This window comes from Pongo pygmaeus, chromosome 20 (assembly GCF_028885625.2).
Source record: "Pongo pygmaeus isolate AG05252 chromosome 20, NHGRI_mPonPyg2-v2.0_pri, whole genome shotgun sequence".
NCBI lineage: Eukaryota > Metazoa > Chordata > Mammalia > Primates > Hominidae > Pongo > Pongo pygmaeus.
In genome coordinates, this window is record NC_072393.2 from 50,262,246 (window position 1) to 50,282,608 (window position 20,363).

Genomic DNA, 20,363 nt, shown 5'->3' on the forward strand with positions numbered 1-20,363 from the left:
TCTAACCTAGTTTTCTCATGAATAATATTTTCTCTAGTCATTACAGACCTCTGATCATCTTAATGGCTGTATATTATAAGTATATATCAAGACTTACTCAAATATTTTACCTTTTCCTTTTTGAATTCAGGATAAATATCCTGTGTACAATCTTTCTCGCTTTTGTCACAATCTCCTAAGTGAAATTTCTAGTGCTAGGACTGCCAGGTCAAAGAGTATTTATTGTCCACTAATACCAAGAGCTGTTAAGCATAGAATGCTGTGTAAGTGGTAATCCATCTAAATCATTACATTGAATACAATTTCAAGGTTGGGCACAGAGGTTCACATCTGTAATCTCAACACTTCGGGAAGCCAAAGTGGGAGGAATACTTGAGGCCAGGAGTTTGAGACCAACCTGGGCAACACTGCAAGGCTCTATTAAACAAAATAAATAAACAATAAGATACAATTTCAATAAAGACTCAACAGGTTTCTTGCCCTGCCACTTCCTTTTAAGGGGATAAATGTGACAAATTAATATGCCTGAAATCTGCCAAAGCTCCTTCTAAAGCGGTCTAGATGGAGGAAAGACTACACATAGAAAAGCAACTTGACCTGAACCTGAATGAAAATAATGAAAGGAAACCAGTTATTAACAATTCAAGTTTACTAAGAAACTTTTTGTCATCATTAACTACTTTTAACACTTTCAGAGTTACAGTAAAGCTTAGTGTCCAAAAATTCTAATCATGTAAATTGCAGGGTCACATTAGATAAAAACAGTATTGTTCAGTCTATAAACTAATGACATTAAAAATCATACTGTACACAACTGATGATACGCTGTACAATGAACTAAGGCTGAAGGATGGGAGCCATTCATGTCCTTTTTCCAAATTTGTGTTAGTATGGATGGCAGTATTATATACTTTTCAGTACTTACTGAAACTAACATTATTAAGGCTACTTGCAGGATTCCTTTTGAATATAAATTAATATAAATTTAGAGTAGAAAACAGACTAGAATTTTCAAGTATTTGTCCTAATTATAGGTATTTTCTTCACTTTCTTCAGTAATTGCTGGGCTCTACTATGGGCCAAGCACAATTCTACATGGTAGAGATACAGTGGTGAAAAACACCTCCTTACATAGAGGTTACATTTTAGTTGACATCAATTTTTTCTGTCAATCATACTTTTGTTAAAGGAAGGCCTCTCTCCTGGGCAGACTCTGACAAGACTTTTCTGCTGTGTTACATCTTGAGAACTGGGACACTTGGTACTCTGATACAAACACTGATCATATTTACAGAACAAAGTTTTCTCACATCTGTGAAATATGACGTTTGTAAAGAATTCATGTCCTAACCAAGTCTAAAACAGCATTTGAAAGACTTCTTTCCTGTCAAGATTCTTTGAAGCTTCTAGTTTTAAAGGAACTTTTCACAATCATCAGCATGGACTTCCCAACGGAGACAAAGATGTGAGCTCTAACTGAAGGCTGAACCACACCTCTCATTTCTACAGATTCCCTCCAGTGTGGACTCTCTGATGGTAGACGAGATGTGACCTCTGACTGAAGCCCTTACAACAGACATCACATATGTAAGGCCTCTCTCCAGTGTGGACTCTCTGGTGTGTGTGAAAATGTGAGGCCTGACTGAAGCCCTTCCCACACTGCTGACACGTATAGGGTTTCTCTCCCGTGTGGACCCTCTGATGGGCGCTGAGACCGGCACTCCAACTGAATTCTTTCCCACATTCCTCACATTTAAATGGTTTCTCTCCAGTGTGAATTATCTGATGGACTTGAAGATTTGACCTCTGGCTGAAGGCCTTACCACAAGTGTCACATTTATATGGTTTCTCTCCGGTGTGGACTCTCTGATGGGCTTGAAGGTGTGAGGCCTGACTGAATCGCTTCTGACATGCATCACACTTGAATGGTTTTTCCCCAGTGTGGACGCTCTGATGGGCTTGAAGATTTGAGGCCTGACTGAAACCCTTACCACACTCTTCACATTTGTAGGGTTTCTCTCCCGTGTGGACTCTCTGATGATTGTGAAGATTCAAGCTCCAATTGAAGCGCTTCCCACACACTTCACATTTGTATGGTTTTTCTCCAGTGTGGACTCTCTGATGTGCTTGAAAATATGAACTCTGACTGAAGCCTTTACCACACACGTTGCATCGAAATGGTTTCTCTCCTGTATGGACCCTCTGATGGCTCTGGAAACTTGAGGCTGAACTAAAACCCTTACCACACTCTTCACATTTATATGGCTTTTCTCCTGTGTGGACTCGTTGATGACTATGAAGATTAAAGCTCAAACTAAAGCACTTACCACACTCATCACATTTGTATGGTTTTTCTTCAGTGTGCACTCTCTGATGGGTATGAAGATTTGAGCTACAACTAAAGCGTTTACCACAATCCCCACATTTATATGGTTTCTCTCCAGTGTGAATTCTTTCATGGGCCTGAAGGTGTGATCTCTGAGTGAAGCCCTTCCCACACACCTCACATTTATAAGGTTTCTCTCCAGTGTGAACTCTGCAATGAATGTTAAGATCTGTGCTACGACTGAAGCCCTTCCCACAACTGTCACATCTATAGGGCTTCTCTCCTGTGTGAATAGGCAAATGAGCATAAAGATGTGAGCTCTGATTAAAGCTCTTACCACACTCGTGGCATGTATAGGGTTTCTCCCCTGTGTGGACTCTCTGATGAGTTTGCAGATTTGAGCTCTGACTGAAACCTTTACCACACTCATGACACCAGTAGCGTTTTTTTCCAGTACGAACACTTTGTTGAACAGGAATACCTGAAGTATAACTGGGGTCCTTCTCATGTGTACTACACGCTGGAGACTTCCTTCCCAGGTGTACCTGCTTATGAAGTTCAAGACTGGAGCTATCATTGAAGGCTTCTTCACATTCATTACCCTGGTAGGTTTTCTGTCCTGTGTGAATACTACGCTGGGTAAGAGGTGATACCTTTAGGGTATCTTTACCACAATCACTATTGCTATGAACTTTATCTCTCTTGTGCACTATATTATCATCACGGTGGTGTGAAATACAACTGAAAATGTCAACATATGGAGCAAATATACATAACTTGTTTTTCATCTGAGTCTGCTTACAACTTCTCTGATAATTCTGTGTCTCATTCAGATATATTTTACTCCAAGAATTCAGAACTTTCCCAGTTGGAAATTCTTGATTTTCAATGATACTGGAATAATCCCCTATGTGATTCACTAGACAGTTGTCATCCACAGAAGCTTGAATAGATTCTCCTGCTCCCACTTGACAGGGGGAATCATGGTGCTTGGGGAACTGAGAGCTCTTTCCTTCAATATTTATCATGGAGTCTTGACTTCTGGCTAATTTGCTCGCAATGTGTCTCTTGATTTGCCAGCATGAAAGCTCTCCCAGTGAAAAGCACCTTAATCCTGCTTTGTGAAGAGTTGCCATCTCATTTTGATTCCTGTCTCCTGAAAGGATAGAGAGAATAAGGAATAAAGGACCAAGAGACTGATATTAGCAAAGTAGAGAATTAAGATCTAAGCTCTCATTTTCCCCATGGAAACATTAAAAAAAACAACTAGACTGGCTGAAATAAATTTATAGGAACTCTGAAAAGCAGCTGCAACCAAGAGAACACCAAATTTTTTAAAAAGCCATATTTAAGATAGAAAATTTGAGATCAGCCCAGGGTATGGCTAAGGTATATCTTGGGTCTTTTCTGAGTATGTGTCTTGCTGCCTGTGTGTATTCTCCAGTATACACAACTCCAAAGTGAATGCTTTGTCCAGATGTTTCCAAATTTTACACGTAGTTCCTTCGGTATCAGGCTTTAGTTCATGATGGAAATTTTCAGCTTATCTTTACCATCATGGATTTTCTTGGATTTTATTTGCCTGTCGAAACACAGAACTACAGATCTAAGAATAGGACAGGAGGTAGAAACCAGCCAACTGCAGAACAACAAAATGATATCTCAGTAAGTACTTAGAAAGGAAAAATTGACTTCTTTGCCTATAAGAATGGTAAATTAAAAATCACCTCTTCTTTGGCTACAGCAACTGAATCATAAGTAGCAACTACATAAATCAGGCAAAATATATGCCTCAATTATAGGCTCTCATTATACAACCTGCACATCTAGAAGTGTGCTCAAAATAACTGACAGATAAATCCATATTTATAGCTGGAGATTTCAATACCCCTTTCCGACAGCTAGTAAAGCAAGTAGGAAGATGTGTGGTGGCACTCATGTAACTGAGTCCGTGCTGTGAAAAGGACAGCTGCCCTGGCCCCTTGGGAGTCAGAAGTCACCATGGCAAGGGCTGTGTGAAAGGAGCTAAGTTCCACTGAGACCCAAGCTCCAGTTTTTGAGACGCCAAAAGGAGGGAGCACCAGACTTCCTTCCAACCAGTGGTGCTGGTATCCTCCAAGTTTCTTCCTCCAGGCCGCCTGTGGATATGCCATCCAGAAACCAGTCCAGCCCAGCCAAGATGATGACCTGTCCCCTTGTACGCTGCTCAAAGACTACCAGAACTTTCCCAGAATTGAGAAGGTTGATGATGTTGTGAAAAGACACTTGTCTTTGGAAATGGCCACCAGGAGAAGCCAAAAATTAAGCCAGAATAGTTGACAAAAAAGGACATGGCAAGCCCTGAGGACACCAGCTCCCCAGAGGCTGGAATTACCGACTTGAACATCAAGGCCCACAGTTTTGTTTCGTTTTTTTTTTTTGAAATGGAGTTTTGCTCTGCCATTCAGGCTGGAGTACAGTGGCATGTTCTCGCCTCACTGCAACCCCCGCCTCCTGGGTTCAAGCAATCCTCCCACCTCAGCCTCCCAAAGTGCTGGGATTACAGGCATGAGCCACTGTGCCCGGCCAAGATCCACAGTTACGAAAAACACATGCTGACATATTGAAAGGACAAAGGCCACAAATGCTATCTGCTGATAAGCATCAATCAGAGGAAAAAGATGCTCAAAAACCTCCACAAGACCTATTATGACAACTCTGGGAAGACATGCAGGGAACTGGGGACTGAAGACACCTTTCCCCTCTGAATTACCAAACAGCCCACTAACCGTGGCTTCTGACTAAGAAGGCTCTGTGAATTCAGGTTTTCCAGAATGCGGAAAAGCTGAAGAAACAAAAACGGTCTTAGCTGCAACAGCAGCATCAGCAGTCAGAAAACAAAACAAAACAAAAACAATAAATTATGTTAAAAATAAAGCAAAACACAACAAAAAACAAGTAGGTAATAAGCGAAGATACAGGCTTGAGGCAATACTATCAACCAAATTGACTACTTGGCCTTTACAGGACACTCTATCCAATAAGAGCAGAAAATGTTATTTTCAGGTGCACATGGAACATACTCCAAGATAGATCATATTCTAGGCCATAAAACAAGTTCTAACAGATGCAAAAGGAGTCAAATCATACAAAGGGTATTCTAGCCACAACTGATTTAAATCAGAAATTATGAACAGAAACATCTCTGCAAAATCTTCAAATATTCAGAGAATAAATAACATACTTCTAAATAAACTGTGGATCAAAAATAATTCAAAAGAGACTTTATAAATTGAGTGAAAATAAAAAAACCAACATATCAAAATTTCTACTTAGAGCAAAATTTATAAAGCAGAAATGTGTCAAAGAAACTAAAAACACAAGAACAAATTAAACACAAAGTAAGCATAAATAGAAAACAAGAAAACAGAAATAGCTAGCTCTTTGGAAAGAACAATAAAATTAATAAACTCTAGCATGCATGATAAAAACAGAAAGAAGATACAAATTACAAATATCAGGATGAGAGGTGACATCACTATAGATCCTGTATATATTATTAAAAGGATAAGGGACTTATGAACTTTATGGCAATAAATGCAACATTGCAGATGAACTGGACAAATTTCTTGAAAGACACAAAATAAGTTTACTTGAGAACATACAGATGATCTGAATAGCCCTTATCTACCAAAGAAACAGAATTCATACTTACAAATATTTCCACAAGCAAAAGTTCAGGCTTATAGGGCTTCATCCATGAATTTTACCAAACATATAAGGAAGAAACAATACCAATGCTAGACAAACTCTTCCAGAAAAATGAAAAGGTGTAAATACTTCTCAACACATTTTAGGAAGCCAGCATTATTCTAACACCAAAATAAGACAATGACATTCCAAGAAAAGGCAACTACAGACTAATATTCCTAATGAACATATTTATAAAATTCTTAACAAAATGTGATCAATCAAATCTAACAATGTATAAAAAGGATAAATCATGACAAACTAGTGATTATCTCAAGAATGCAAGGCTGATTTAGTATTCTAAAATTAGACCTAAATGCTTCCCTCAGAAAATCAGGAACAAGGCAAGTATATCCACTCTCGCCACCTTTATTCAACGTTACTGAAGTTCTAGTCAGTGCAGTAAGACAGGAAAAAAACAACATGAAATAAAGATCATAAAGGAAAAAATGAGCCAGATAAATAATTTGAAATACTGATTTTAAGGAAGTTCAATGAGATACAAAAGAAATTTGAAAAGCAATACAAAAAATCAATTCAGGATATGAATGAGAAATTTACCAAAGAGAAAGAGATAGATATCTTTTTTTAAAAAGCCAAACAAATAAAAACTTCTGGAAATGAAAAAATCATTGAATAAATTACAAAATACAGTTGAAAGCTTTTACAATAGACTAGACAAGCAGAAGAAAGAATCTCAGTACTTCAAGACAGGTCTTTTGAATTAATCTAGTCAGACGAAAGTAAAGAAAAAATAATACAGAAGAAAAAACAAAGCTTCTAAGAAGTATGAAACTACATAAAGCAGCCAAACCTATGAATCATAGGTATTCCTGAGGGAGAAGAAAAAGTAAAAGGTTTGGAAACCTAGTTAAGGAAATAATTGAGGAAAACTTCCTTAATCTAGCAAGAGCTTTAGATATCCAGATAAAAGAGACCTAATGAACTCCAGGAAAATACATTGCAAGATGAAACTCACCACAGCATACAGTCATCAGACTAAGGTTTATATGAACGATAAAATCCTAAAATCAGCGAGAGAAAAGTGTTTAGTCACCTATAAAGGAAGCTCCATCACACAATTCAACTTGTAGAAACCTTACAAGCCAGAAGAGATTAGGATTCTATTTTCAAGTTGCTTCAAAAAACAAAAAAATTTGTATCCTACTAGAATAAGCTCTACAAATGAAGGAAAAGTAAGCCTTCTCCAAATAAACAAACACTTAGGGAGTTTGTCACCACTAGACCAGGTCTACAGGGAATGCTCAAGCGAGTTCTAACCATGAAAACAAAAGGTTGATACTTGCCATGATAAAAGACACAAAAGTATAAAACTCACAGGCCTTATAAAATAATTACACAAAGAAAGAAGATAAAGAAATCAAATGGCAACATAACTCATCTTATTGATAAAGACACAGACTGAAGGTAAAGAGGTAGAAAAAGATATTCCATGCAAATGGAAACCAGAAACGAGCAGGAGTAGATATTTTTATATCAGATAAAAAAAGACTTTAAATCAACAGCAGTAAAAAAAGAAGACAAAGTCATTACATAATGATGAAGTGATCAATAAACAAATAAGATATAACAATCCTAAATATATAGACATCAAACATTAGGGCACCCAAATTCATAAAACAAATATTATTAGACCTAAAAAAATACACAGCAATACAATAACAGTGGGGGACCTCAACACCCCACAGACACCACTAGATAGACTGAGACAGAAAATCAACAAAGAAACACTGGACTTAAATTAAATTTTAGGTCAAATGGAGCTAACAGACATTTACAGAACATTCTATCCAACAGCAGAATATACACTCTTCTGATTAGTGCATGGCACATTCTCCAAGATAGAACATATGTTAGGTCACAAAAATTAAATTTTAGGTCAAAATTTAATTTAGGTCAAAAATTTAGGTCAAAAATTAAATTTTAGGTCAAATGGAGCTAACAGACATTTACAGAACATTCTATCCAATAGCAGAATATACACTCTTCTGATTAGTGCATGGAGCATTCTCCAAGATAGAACATACGTTAGGTCACAAAAAAAGTCTCAATACATTTTTAAAAACTGAAATCACACCAAGTATCTTCTCATACCTCAGCAGAATAAAACTAGAAATCAATTCCAAGAATCCTAAACAATCTTTGGGTTAATGACAAAATTAAGACAAATTTTAAAATTTCTTGAAATGAATGAAAATGAAAATACAATATACCAAAACCTCTGGGATAAAGCAAAAGCAGTACTAAGAGGGAAGTTTATGGTGTTAAATGTCTACATTAAAAAAAAAGATAAAATATTAACAACCTATGTCTCACCTCCAGGAACTAGAAAAACAAGAACAATCCAAACCCAAAGTCAGCAGAAGAAAGATATAACAAAGACCACAGCAGAACTAAATAAAATAGAGAACCAAGGAACCATACAAAGGATCAATGAAATGAAAAGCTTGTTTTTATCTTTGAAAAGATAAAACTGATAGACTGCCAGTAAGACTAGCCAAGAAAAGAGAAGATCCAAATAAACATAATCAGAAATGAATAAGGAGACATTACAACTAATACCATAGAAATAAAAAACATGATCAGACACTATTATGAACAATACACTTGAAAACTAGAAATTCTAGAGAAAATGAACTAATTCCTGGAAACATACAACCTCCCAAGATTGAGCCAGGAAGAAACAGAAATCCTGAACAGACCAGTAATGAGCAGTGAGATTGAATCAGCAATGCAAAACCTCCTAAGAACAAAAAAGCCCAGGACCAGACAAATGTACGCTGGAATTCCACAAAAGGTACAAAGAACTGGTACCAATTCTACTAAAACTCTTCCAAAAAATCTAAGCGGAGAGAATCCTCCCTAACTCATTCTACAAAGCCAGTATTGCTCTTATACCGAAGTCAGACAAAGACACAACAAAAAAAGAAAACTACAGCGCAATATCCCTGATGAATGTAGATGCAAAAATCCTCCAAAAACAAACACAAATCCCCCCGCAAAACCCCCCAAACCAAATCTAATAGCACATCAGAAAGATAAGCCACCATGATCGAGTGGGTTTTATTCCAAGGATGCGAGAATGGTTCAACATACACAAACCAATAAATGTGATTCAGCCTATAAACAGAATTAAAAACAAAAACCACATGATCATCTCAACAGATATATAAAAACCATTTGACAACATTCAGCATCATCTCATGATAAAAACCTTCAACAAACTAGGCACAGAAGAAACATACTTCAAAACAATAAAAGCCATATATGAAAACCCATAGGTAACATACTGAATGGGGAAAAGCTGAAAGCATTCCCCCTAAGAACTGGAATAAAACAAGGATTGCCCACTTTCACCACTCCTATTCCACACAGCACTGGAAGTCCTAGCCAAAGTACTCAGGCAAGAGAAAGAGAGAAAACCAATCTAAATTGGAAAAAAGAGTAAGTCATTTAATATCTCTGTTTTCTGACAATCTGATGTCATACCTACAAATCCCTAAAGACTCCTCCAAAAGAATCCTAGATTTGATAAACGACTTCAGTAAAGTTTCAGGATTAAAAAAAGTCAATATACAAAAGTCAGTAGCATTTCTATACAACAATAATGATCAGGCTAAAAAACCAAATCAAGAACACAATCCAATTTATAGTATCTACAAAAAAATTAAAATACCTAGGAATGTATTTAACCAAGGAGGGGAAAGATCTAACCAAGAAAAATTATGAAACAATAATGAAAGAAGTTGCAGATGACATAAAAAAAAAATGGAAAAATATCCCATGCTCATGGATCAGCAGAATCAATATTGTTAAAAAGACCACACTGCCCCAAGCAATCTACAAATACAACGCAATGGCTATCTAAATACTAATGTCATTTTTTACAGAGGAAAAACAATTCTAAAATTCACATGGAACCAAAAAAGAGCCTGAATAGACAAAGCAATCCTAAACAAATAACAAAGCTGGAGGCATTACATTACTTGACTTCAAACTACACTACATGGCTCTAGTAACCAAAACAGCATCGTACTGATATAAAAATAGATACATAGATCAATGGAATAGAAAAGAGAACCCAGAAATAAGTCACATACCTACAGCCAACTGATCTTTGACAAAGTCGAAAAAAACATACACTGGGGAAAGGACATCCTATTGAATAAATGGTGCTATTTAATCTATCTTGAGTTCATTACCTGAGATCTCCTGAGATCCGTAACAGATTCTAATAATAGCCATTCTGACTGGTATAAGATGATATCTCACCATTGTTTTAATTTGCATTTCTAGAAATCACTGGTGATTTCAACCACAGGAGGCAACCTGAAGAAGCTCCAAGTGGTCAAAGTAGAAACAACTTGGTAACAAAATAAACAATGCAATACTGGATTATAACACAAAGTATAAATAAATACATATGAGCCCACACTGATTATAGAATGGATATTAAGTGACAATAACGAGTTACTGTTGTAGATAGACACTGATAAATCTATGGGTGATATGACATTCTCCGGCAAAAAATAAAAGGGAATAGATAAAACAGGAACAGCAGAAAGTTGGTAACTGCTAAGACAGTATGGATATACACAGTCTATAGCATTATTTACTTTTCTATGTTTTTTAAGTTTTCAAAATAAAAAGTTTAAAGTCATAGAAAGGAAAACAAATAGGTCATCCAAATTATGTGTATGTTGGGGGAAGGGTGGAGAAGCAGAAATTATCCATTTAAACTATCAGTCAATTTTCATTAACAGAAAAAGATGTAAAATGAATGTTAAAACTGAACTGAATGGCGGGATTACAAATGGCATCCTACTAAGTCATTTTTATCACATATCTCCCTCAATATGGTGGATTATATGATATCTTAACAAAGGACATAAGCAATTTTAAAATTAATCAATTTTCTATGTTTTATACATTTTTGAAGTACAGGGACCTAACAAATATATACATGTAGACTATGATTATACAGAACACTCCACCAAATAACAGCAGAATACACATTTTTCTAACGTACATACAGAACATTCTCTAGGATACACCATATGTTAAACTACAAAAAAGCCCTAATAAATATAAAAAGATTAAAATCACACAAAGTATCTCTGCTGATCAAAATGAAATGAAACTAGCAATGAATAGCAGAATAAAACCTGAAAATTCCATAAATACGTGAAAATTAAACAATACACATACAACCAATAGATCAAAGAAGAAATCACAGGGGATCAAAGGAGAAACCAGAAAATATCTTGGGATAAATGAAAACAAATCCACTGCAAAAACAGTGCTAAGGGGGAAATCTATAGCTATAAATGCTTACAATGAAAAGGAAAAAGGTCTCAAATCAACATCATAACCTTACACCTTAAGGAACTGAAAAAAATAACAAGCCATCGCCATTACCAACACCAAGATGGCTGCAAGACTTGCTGCCTTCTTCAAGAATGCCTGGGCCAAGCAGCCAGTGCTGGCTGTGTCCTTCACCATTGCAGGCCATGCTGTAATTCTGCCCCCACTCAGCCCCTACACCAAGTATGCCATCATGATCAACCAGGCCACACCCTACAATTACCCAATGCCTGTCTGAGATGATGGGAGCATGCCTTACGTGTCCAGCCACCCCCAGGACTCCTAGGGCCCAAGCCTGGAGTGGCTGAAGAAACTGAGCATCTCCACTGACAGGGAGAAGGACCCTCCCCAGTGGCTCCGAATAAAAATGTGAAAGCCAAAAAACAAAACCAAATTAAATCCAATACTGACAGAAGAAAGGAATCTAACCTTTTTTTTGGGGGACAGAGTTTTGCTTTTGTTGCCCAGGCTGGAGTGCAATAGTGCGATCTCGGCTCACTGCAACCTCTGCCTCCTGGGTTCAAGTGATTCTCCTGCCTCAGCCTCCCGAGTAGCTGGGATTACAGGCATGTGCCACCACGCCCGGCTAATTTTGTATTTTTAGTAGAGATAGAGTTTCTCCATGTTGGTCAGGCTGGTCTCGAACTCCCGACCTCATGTGATCCGCCCATCTTGTCCTCCCAAAGTACTGGGATTACAGGCATGAGCCACCGCGCCCGGCTGGAAGATGGTATTTTAAGAAAGCCTCTCATGAAATGATTTCTGAGCAGAAGCATGAATAAGGAAGAGGGGCTGGGCGCAGTGGCTCACATCTATAATCCCAACATTTTGGGGAGGCTGAGGTGGGCAGATTGCTTGAGTCCAGGAGTTCAAGAGCAGCCTGGGCAACATGGGGAAACCTCGTCTGTACAAAAAATATAAAAATTAGCTGGGTGTGGTGGTGCACACCTGTAGTTCCAGCTACTCAGAAGGCTGAGGTGGGAGGATGGCTTGAGCACAGGAGTGGAGATTGCAGTGAGCCGAGATTGTGTCATTGCACTACAGCCTGGGCAACAGAGTGAGACCCTATCTCAATCAATCAATCAATCAATCAATCAATAAGAGGACAAAGGTTTGAGAAAAAACAGCATTCCAGCCAGAGAATAGAAAGTAAAAGGCTGTGATGCAGATGTCATATTTGAGGAACAAGTGAGGGTGGCAGAGACAAAGGGAGGGGGAAAAACAGAATGGTAAAGCTAGGTGAATAGGTAAACATTATACAGCCTTACAAGCTCCTTAAATTTAACACTGGATTTTACTCGTGAAATGGGAAGCCAGTGGAGGGTCTGAAAGCAGAGAGTGACATGATGTGACAGACGTTTTCATTCTTTTTTTTTTTTTTCTGAGACAGAGTCTCGCTCTAACACCCAGGTTGCAGTGCAGTGGCAGATCTCAGCTCACTGCAACCCACGCCTCCCAGGTTCAAGCAATCCCCCCATCTCAGCCTCCTGAGTAGCTGGGACTACAGGCACACCCACATCTAGCTAATTTTTTTATATTTTGTAGAGACAGGGTTTTGCTATGTTACCCAGGCTGGTCTTGAACTCCTGACCTCAAGTGATCCACCTGTCAGGCCTCCCAAAGTGCTGGGATTAAAGGCTTGAGCCATCGCGCCCAGCCATGACAGATGTTTTTTAAAAAAGTCTCTCAGGTAGCTGGGTGGAGAAGAAATTATCCTGAATAAAGGAAAAATAACAGCTGTTAACTATGATTCCGGCTGCACAGTACTCACCTGAATCCTTACCTCTTTGGGTTTGAAGCTCCTTCATCCAAAGCTTTTCTTCCATCTCCAACTGGGATATCATATCTGGTTTGAAGGACTGATGTCCTATAAAAAGATAGTATTTAAGTGAAAATGTTAAAGGCAAAGAATACTGAAAAAATCTGGTTCCAATCACATGATGTAAGTCTCCTCCCTGCCCCGGCATGCAATGTTTAGGGAACATTTTTTTTTTTATCATGACACATTATAAGAAATACATTTACTATCGCTGGAAATACATTACCCTATGTAAACTACTGAAATAAAAGATTAAAGGACCTATTTCTAATCAATATCTGTTTTCATCACATCCCTTACTTCAAGCAGCGGCAGTTATTGCCACAATGTGCACCATTCTGGCTAAGGGGCTCCGATATTGTTACTTTATTTTATTACAAAAATGCTGATGCAACTTACTAATTTACTGACCCACCAATGGATCATGACCCGCAAGTTTAAAAAAGATATACGAAATAAGGAATCAGGAGGAGCCAAGCTCAACTTTTCTCTTATAGTTCATTTCTAAAAGAAAATCATTTGCCTTGGAACAAAGGTCAGAAATATCTTATCTCTATGCTCTAAAGAGATAGAAAAACTCTAGTCTCTGAGCAGTCCCAAAGCCTTGAACAAGGGGACAGAGGCCAGGGATGCCACTAAACATCCCAAAATACACAGGATAGCCTGATACAACACAGAATTATTTGGCCCAAAACATCAACGGCATGGAGGTTGAGAAACCCCGCTGAATTACAGAGGGTGCCTGTCCTTACCCACTGAAACCAGGTTCCTAAAGTTCTCCAGCATCACATCTCGGTACAGCTTCTTCTGGGCAGAGTCCAGCAGCCCCAGCTCCTCCTCGGTGAAGGCCACAGCCACATCCTTGAATGTCACTGCCTCCTAGAACATGAAGCACACATAACCTCAATCTCATACCCAATGGCCACTGGCACCTAAGCAACTCTTTCTGTAGAGTTACTATTCTTCCCCTTCCACAATCACACCAAAAATGCTAGGGGGAAGAAGGAAAATACCTTGTACATGTAACGTGGTGCCCTTTATATAGTTAAATTCCTAGAACTGTCATTGTTAAATCATGGCATACACACATTTTACCATTTGACTGATAGCACCAAATTTGATAAGAAATTTTGCATTAATTTCTTCCCAACAGTGTTTGATAGTACCTATCTTCTCTCATTGGATAGTACCACTATTTTGTCAATCCAACAGGCCTTCATAAAGCTCTGGGACAAGTATGCAGTTCACTCTCTGGGTTCTCAGGAACATGCTGTCTTGGTCAACTGCAGCAGCATTTAGGGTCAAGGTTAAGAGTACAGGCTCTGGAGTTTGACTGCCTTAGTTCACATTCCAAGGGTCTATCCATTGCTAGTTTTGTGACACTGGTCAAGTCACCTACCTTCTCAATACCTCAATTTCCACATCTGTATAAGAGGACCTATATCGTAGGGTCCTTGAAGGGATTAAATGAGTGAATACATATAAGGAACTTAGGAGTGTGTGTGACATACAGTAAGTACTCAATAAATGTTGATCATTACTCTTATTATCACCACCATCATCTATTTCATCCCTTTCATGGCTGCATGATAGTCCATAAACATGATCTACAATATATTTAACCATTCTAAATAATGCACATTCGATCATTTTAAATTTAAAAGTGACAAACAATGCCACAAAAAAAACATATTTTTACATAGATCTCAGCCAGCTCGTATGGTTATTTCCTTAAGATAAATTCTGGCTGGGCGCAATGGCTCTCACTTCTGTAATCCCAGCACTTTGAGAGGTCGAGGCGGGCGGATCACTTGAGGTCAGGAGTTCAAGACCAGCCCGACCAACACGGTGAAACCCTGTCTCTACTAAAAATACAAAAATTACTTGGGCACAGTGGCACACACCTGTAATCCCAGCTACTCGGGGGGCTGAGGCAGGAGAATCACTTGAACCCAGCAGGCGGAGGTTGCAGTGAGCTGAGATCATGTCACTGCACTCCAGCCTGAATGACAGCGAGACTCCATCTCAAAAAAAAAAAAGGTAAGTTCCAAGAAGTGGTAATTACATTGTAAAAAATATATATATACCTTTGGTTTGCTGGTATAATGTTAATTTTCTCAATTAACTCTTCCTGTAAGAGATTATAAGTATTCCCGATTCTCCATACTCTGGCCAAAACTGGACATTATATTATTTTTTTTTAATCTTGAGTAATTTGGTGAGTGATATAAACAGCTATTTATTTAATTTTTTTAAAGATGATCTGATATTATTTTTCTTCACATATTGCCTTTGCTTAATCCTATTGGGATTTTTCATGTGTCAGTAACATTACTATTAAGAATATTAAGTCATTTTCTAGAATAAATAAATTCCTACCCCTACACCTATTTCCTATTTGTCTCATAAAGTTTGTATGTGGTGTTTTTCTGTATGGAAATTAACATTTTTTATCTGAAGACACTGCACATCCCTGCATTTGTTTTGGCTGGAGTTCTGAACATCTATGTACTAAACAACTCGATGACACATCTGGCAAAGAGCCATGCACTGAGAAAGGGAATCTGGTGAAGAGCAATGTGATTTCTGGAGCCCTTCATCTACCAGGACACGCCAGGGACACATACATGTGTAGCACAGCCTCAGGTCCCTGAATCAGCTGTTTTTTTTTTTTTTTTCTTTTTTGAGACAGTCTCACTCTGTCACTCAGGCTAGAGTATAGTAGTGTGATCTCGGCTCACTGCAACCTCCGCCTCCCAGGTTCAAGCAATTTTCCTGCCTCATCTACATGAGTGGCTGGGCTTACAGGCGTGTGCCACCACGCCCAGCTCATTTTTGTATTTTTAGTAGAGACAGGGTTTCACCATGTTGGCCAGGCTGGTCTCGAACTCCTGACCTCAAGTGATCCACCCACCTCAGCCCCAAAGTGCTGGGATTACAGGTGAGCCACTGTGCCTGGCCTTCACCCAAATGGAACACCTGACTTCTGGCTTAGGCACTGGAAGCTTTAACAACAGCTGGGCATTGAGTGGACTTCAGTAAGTGTCTAAAGGTTCACACCTGTCTCTTTATGTTTAAAATACAGATAAGGCCATCTACATCCTCACAAAGCTGTTCCATGGTGCAAATTCCTGGCGAATCTCCTAGTGCTATAAGACTTTTAAACTAAGTATGTACATCTTTAAAATATAATAACATGTTAATGAATAAAACAGATGCTTAACTATAATACAAGGTTTTACTTAGAATTAAAGAAATCTAGCTCTTGTTTGAAACTAAAATTACTTTCTCTGATTTTGGCATCAGTCAGATACTACTGCACCAAGCTATACTTTATTCTCTCCATAAAATGAGGTACCGCGTATGAGAAAATGAGTCTAAAACTTTAAAGATTAAAAAAATGGTAGAATTCTCAGAATTCCTATCTGGGAAGAGAAGTTATATGGGGAAAAACTGCTATTGTCAATGTCCTTAAAATAGCAAAATTCATAGATTACATAAACATGGAGAACGAGGAAAAATAAAATCAAGTAAATGACGGAAAATGATGTGATCATTAAAGAGTAGGTGGTATAAAATTAAATTTAGAAAATTCGAAATTGTACCTAAAGTATGATTATATATGTGAGTGCAAATGAAAAGGAATGTGGGAAATGATTTGTAAACATATTTGTAATGTGAGAGTTGTTTTCCATTTAAAAAATATATCTGTTAGGCCAAGGCAGGAGGATCGCTTGAGCCCAGTAGTTCAAGACCAGCCTGGGCAACACAGGAACACCCCGTCTCTACTAAAAATTATTAGCCGGTTGTGCTGGTGTGTGCCTGTGGTCCCAGCTACTCAACAGGCTAAGGTGGGAGGATCTTTTGAGCCCAGGAGGCCCAGGCTGCAGTGAGCCACTGCACTCCAGCCTGGGAAACAGGGTGAGACTCTGTCTCTAAATATATATATTTAGAGATTTATATTTACATATATATAAAAATATATACTTATATATGAGTAAATATATACATATATATTTGTATGTATTTATATATAAATACACATTTGTATATATGTATATATTTATATACAAATATATACGCATATATTTATATATAAATAAGTATATATTTGTATATAAATATATGTATATATGTATATAAATATATACGTATACATTTGTATATAAATATATAAGTATACATTTGTATATAAATATATAAGTATATATTTGTATATATTTATAAAATATATAATTATACAGAAATATATAATTATATAGAAATATATTTTAGAAATTAACAGATATATATATATCTGTTAATTTTTATACTATTATTTTGAAATAAAAGGCAACAACCTGGCATACAATCTTCCAAATGCCTTTCGTTCCCTTTTACTCTTCCCAAACAGGAAAAATGTGTCCAGTCTTTGTGAAATGAGATGTCATTTTAAGAAACACAAAGGCAAACCAAACTTACCCGGAACTTGGTCATTTTTCCCCTCCTCCTTCTGGGAAAAGGCAGAGTTCTGGGGGAGTGAACCTGGGGGAGGGAAAGGCATCATGAGATAGGTTAGGGATGCCATTAGTCAACATGGCACTTTTATGTGACACTTCAGAGAAAGGTCCCCCTGTCTCTAGGCAGACAGTTGCACACGGCTTAGTGAGGAGAACGGGAGCTAGCTCCCAGCTACCCCTCGGCCCCCTCAACCAGCTGCTTTTGTTCATGAACATTTCCTATTAACAGACCTAAATCAAATGCAGCTCTCTGTGTACTCCTTCTGAACTTTAGTCTCCAAGGAAATGATTCACAGACAGGCAGGGGAATGTAACAGAGCCAAAATGCCTGGCTTCAAATTTTGGGATTTCTACCTATTTTCTACTGATCAGCAGTATAAACCCTAAGCGAATTATTAATCTCTCTGTGCCTTAATTCAGTCACCTGCGAATGGGGACAATAATAATGCCTGTATTCTCTATTTCCTGCTGCTTCTGACAAGCAAGTGCTATTATGCTTCATGAAACTGCCCTTTAGAGTATGCTTTCTAGAAAATGAATCTTTTAAGAAACTCAGAACTCAAAAATAATTGCTGTGTCCTGTGAGTTACCATTACCCTCAGAAAAGTCTGTAACTGTGATTGGTTGTCTAACATAATTAGTTCCGTTGGTAATGATAGTTAAACTGCCACAGGTTTTTTTTTCCTCCAACAGATGTAATTACTTGCAAATGTTACTAAGCTGGAGGAGCCTCAATAAAGTCTCTTTTTCCACATGCATGAAAGCAATGACTAATAAAAACCTAAAACTCTCTAAGAAATGGTGTTACACTTAAGTTAACCACACGGGATTATTGGTTATAACCACATTATACTGAACATTTATTAGGGCCTCAGGACACCTCTGGCACTCTGCAAATCCGTAATGACGATCGCTTCGCTGAGATAAAACACAGAGGACATTCCCCAGGCTCCGCTGGAACTAATCTCCTGTCTCCTAAACAAGAGGCTAGAAAAGTCCAAGAATCCAGGAACGGCCCCACATCAGGCAAGGATTAGAGAAGGGACAGCGGCTCCGTAGCTGGATCTCCTAGACTCAGAGGAGTTTCCAAACAACAGGCGTCTTTTTTAGTATTATAACAGAATTAACGGTGGCATCCAACATTTTCCTATGCACTGGTTTTAAGCTTATTTCTATAAAATCTCATTTAATTCTCACAAGAACATCACTGGGAACGCACTAACCCTTTACAGGCACGAGGAAACTGAGACAAGGAGAGATTAAGTAACTTGCCCAATATTTTACTGCGAGGAGCAGGCAGGACTGGCTGGTATATGCGTGAGGACGGCTAGGGCAGCAGACCTTCAACCTCGAAGGACGACGCGAGCCAGCCTCCAACGCAAGAGGTTCTGCCGAGGGGACGCAAACTCCCGCAGCCTCCCAACCCCGCCCTCCAGCGCTGGCCGCTGCTTCTCTTCCCCAAGCCAAGGACCGGTTCATCGCTGGCCCCACGCCTAGGCAAAGAGGGCTCGGAGAAGTCCTGGAGACCCGGAGCTGACTCACCTCCCTGGGAGCTATCTCAGATCCGACCTCGCCTTCCTGGAGCGGAAGTGCCTCCGAGTGCCCACGGTTCGTGGACTCCACTTCCCAGAATTCCTAAGCGGAAGCGTCTCAGAGTTCTCTCACTCCTGGACTACAGTTCCCAGAATGCTCCAAGGGCGGTGCTTCCCACCAGCTGGGTTTTGTTTTCACTCAAGCCGGTTGGGTTTGAGCCACTTCTCTGGCGCTACTACTATCAGATTCGTTTTTGTTTTATTCATTTTTAAAAGCTCATGAGAAAATAATTGTAAAATTTTTAAAGTGATGCCATATAAAAGTGAAAAGTGCAGCTTGTATTATGAAAATAAGTTAGAAACCAAAATTTTTAGCAGAAGCAAAGGGTAGGCTAAAAATGGGAAGCGTAAAAGTGACAGGCTGAGCTCCGATGGACGCTGAACGTTAAGGAACACCAGATCTCAAACTTGTGTCAAATGCCGGCTCCCCAAATATCATCAACTCAACCTGTTGATAAGACAAAAAACAGAATTTATTGTTGATTGCAGTAATGGAGAACAACACTTCGACGGAGCGTTGGCATTTCACAGAGCAGGGTGTCAAGGCAAGGATGGAACTGATTGAGAATTGGATGTTTAAGGCGGGTCTTTCAATGCAAGGGATTTTATTAGTATTGCATAATGATCATGATACTATAGTCCAGGATTGGTGGATATAGCAAGGATTTTTGAAGCAAAGAATCTTAAGGTGCAATCTATTGATACTTTCTTTGGAAGAGATTGAAAATTTGATGGGTCTCTGTGGAAGTTCCCATAATGAACAATTAAACAGTTTGCTTGGGCAGGAATCTCCTGGAATAAAGGCCTGCTGAACAAGACAGCTGAACAATCATGTTAGTGCCGCAAGTAATTGTGATGAAACGGGAAAAGTTCACTTGTCCCCCTCCCCGGGCATGTGATGAGGGGGTGGCTCGCTTCTTCGTGCCCAGCTGCTCAAACCTCTAGGGGGAGCATGCACACGGGCAGGTTGTAGGGGTCCAACCCCATGGCAGTGTCTAGGGGTGAATGTTTAC

The 20,363-nt window shown here is 38.7% G+C and overlaps 1 protein-coding gene and 1 pseudogene across 5 annotated transcripts in view; one reads left to right on the forward strand and one right to left on the reverse strand.

The window, feature by feature from the left end:
* Nucleotides 1–634: 634 nt before the first annotated feature.
* ZNF235 (zinc finger protein 235) overlaps nucleotides 635–20,363 on the reverse strand; it is a 38,511-nt gene continuing 18,782 nt past the window's right edge. The window contains exons 2-6 of one of the 5 annotated variants that reach the window (XM_063658095.1): nucleotides 19,301–19,798; nucleotides 17,721–17,783; nucleotides 14,012–14,138; nucleotides 13,224–13,307; nucleotides 635–3,482 (exon numbers count right to left, since the gene is read on the reverse strand). In XM_063658095.1, the coding sequence (XP_063514165.1) occupies nucleotides 1,504–3,482; nucleotides 13,224–13,307; nucleotides 14,012–14,138; nucleotides 17,721–17,735 (2,205 nt within the window). In that variant the 5' untranslated portion in view covers nucleotides 17,736–17,783; nucleotides 19,301–19,798 and the 3' untranslated portion in view covers nucleotides 635–1,503. Of the gene's footprint in view, nucleotides 3,483–13,211; nucleotides 13,308–14,011; nucleotides 14,139–17,720; nucleotides 17,784–19,030; nucleotides 20,098–20,363 lie in introns of those variants that run through there. The other 4 variants (XM_063658094.1, XM_063658092.1, XM_063658093.1 and 1 more) reach the window with 4 other exon arrangements.
* LOC129020283 (NADH dehydrogenase [ubiquinone] 1 alpha subcomplex subunit 3-like) lies at nucleotides 11,505–11,813 on the forward strand (annotated as a pseudogene).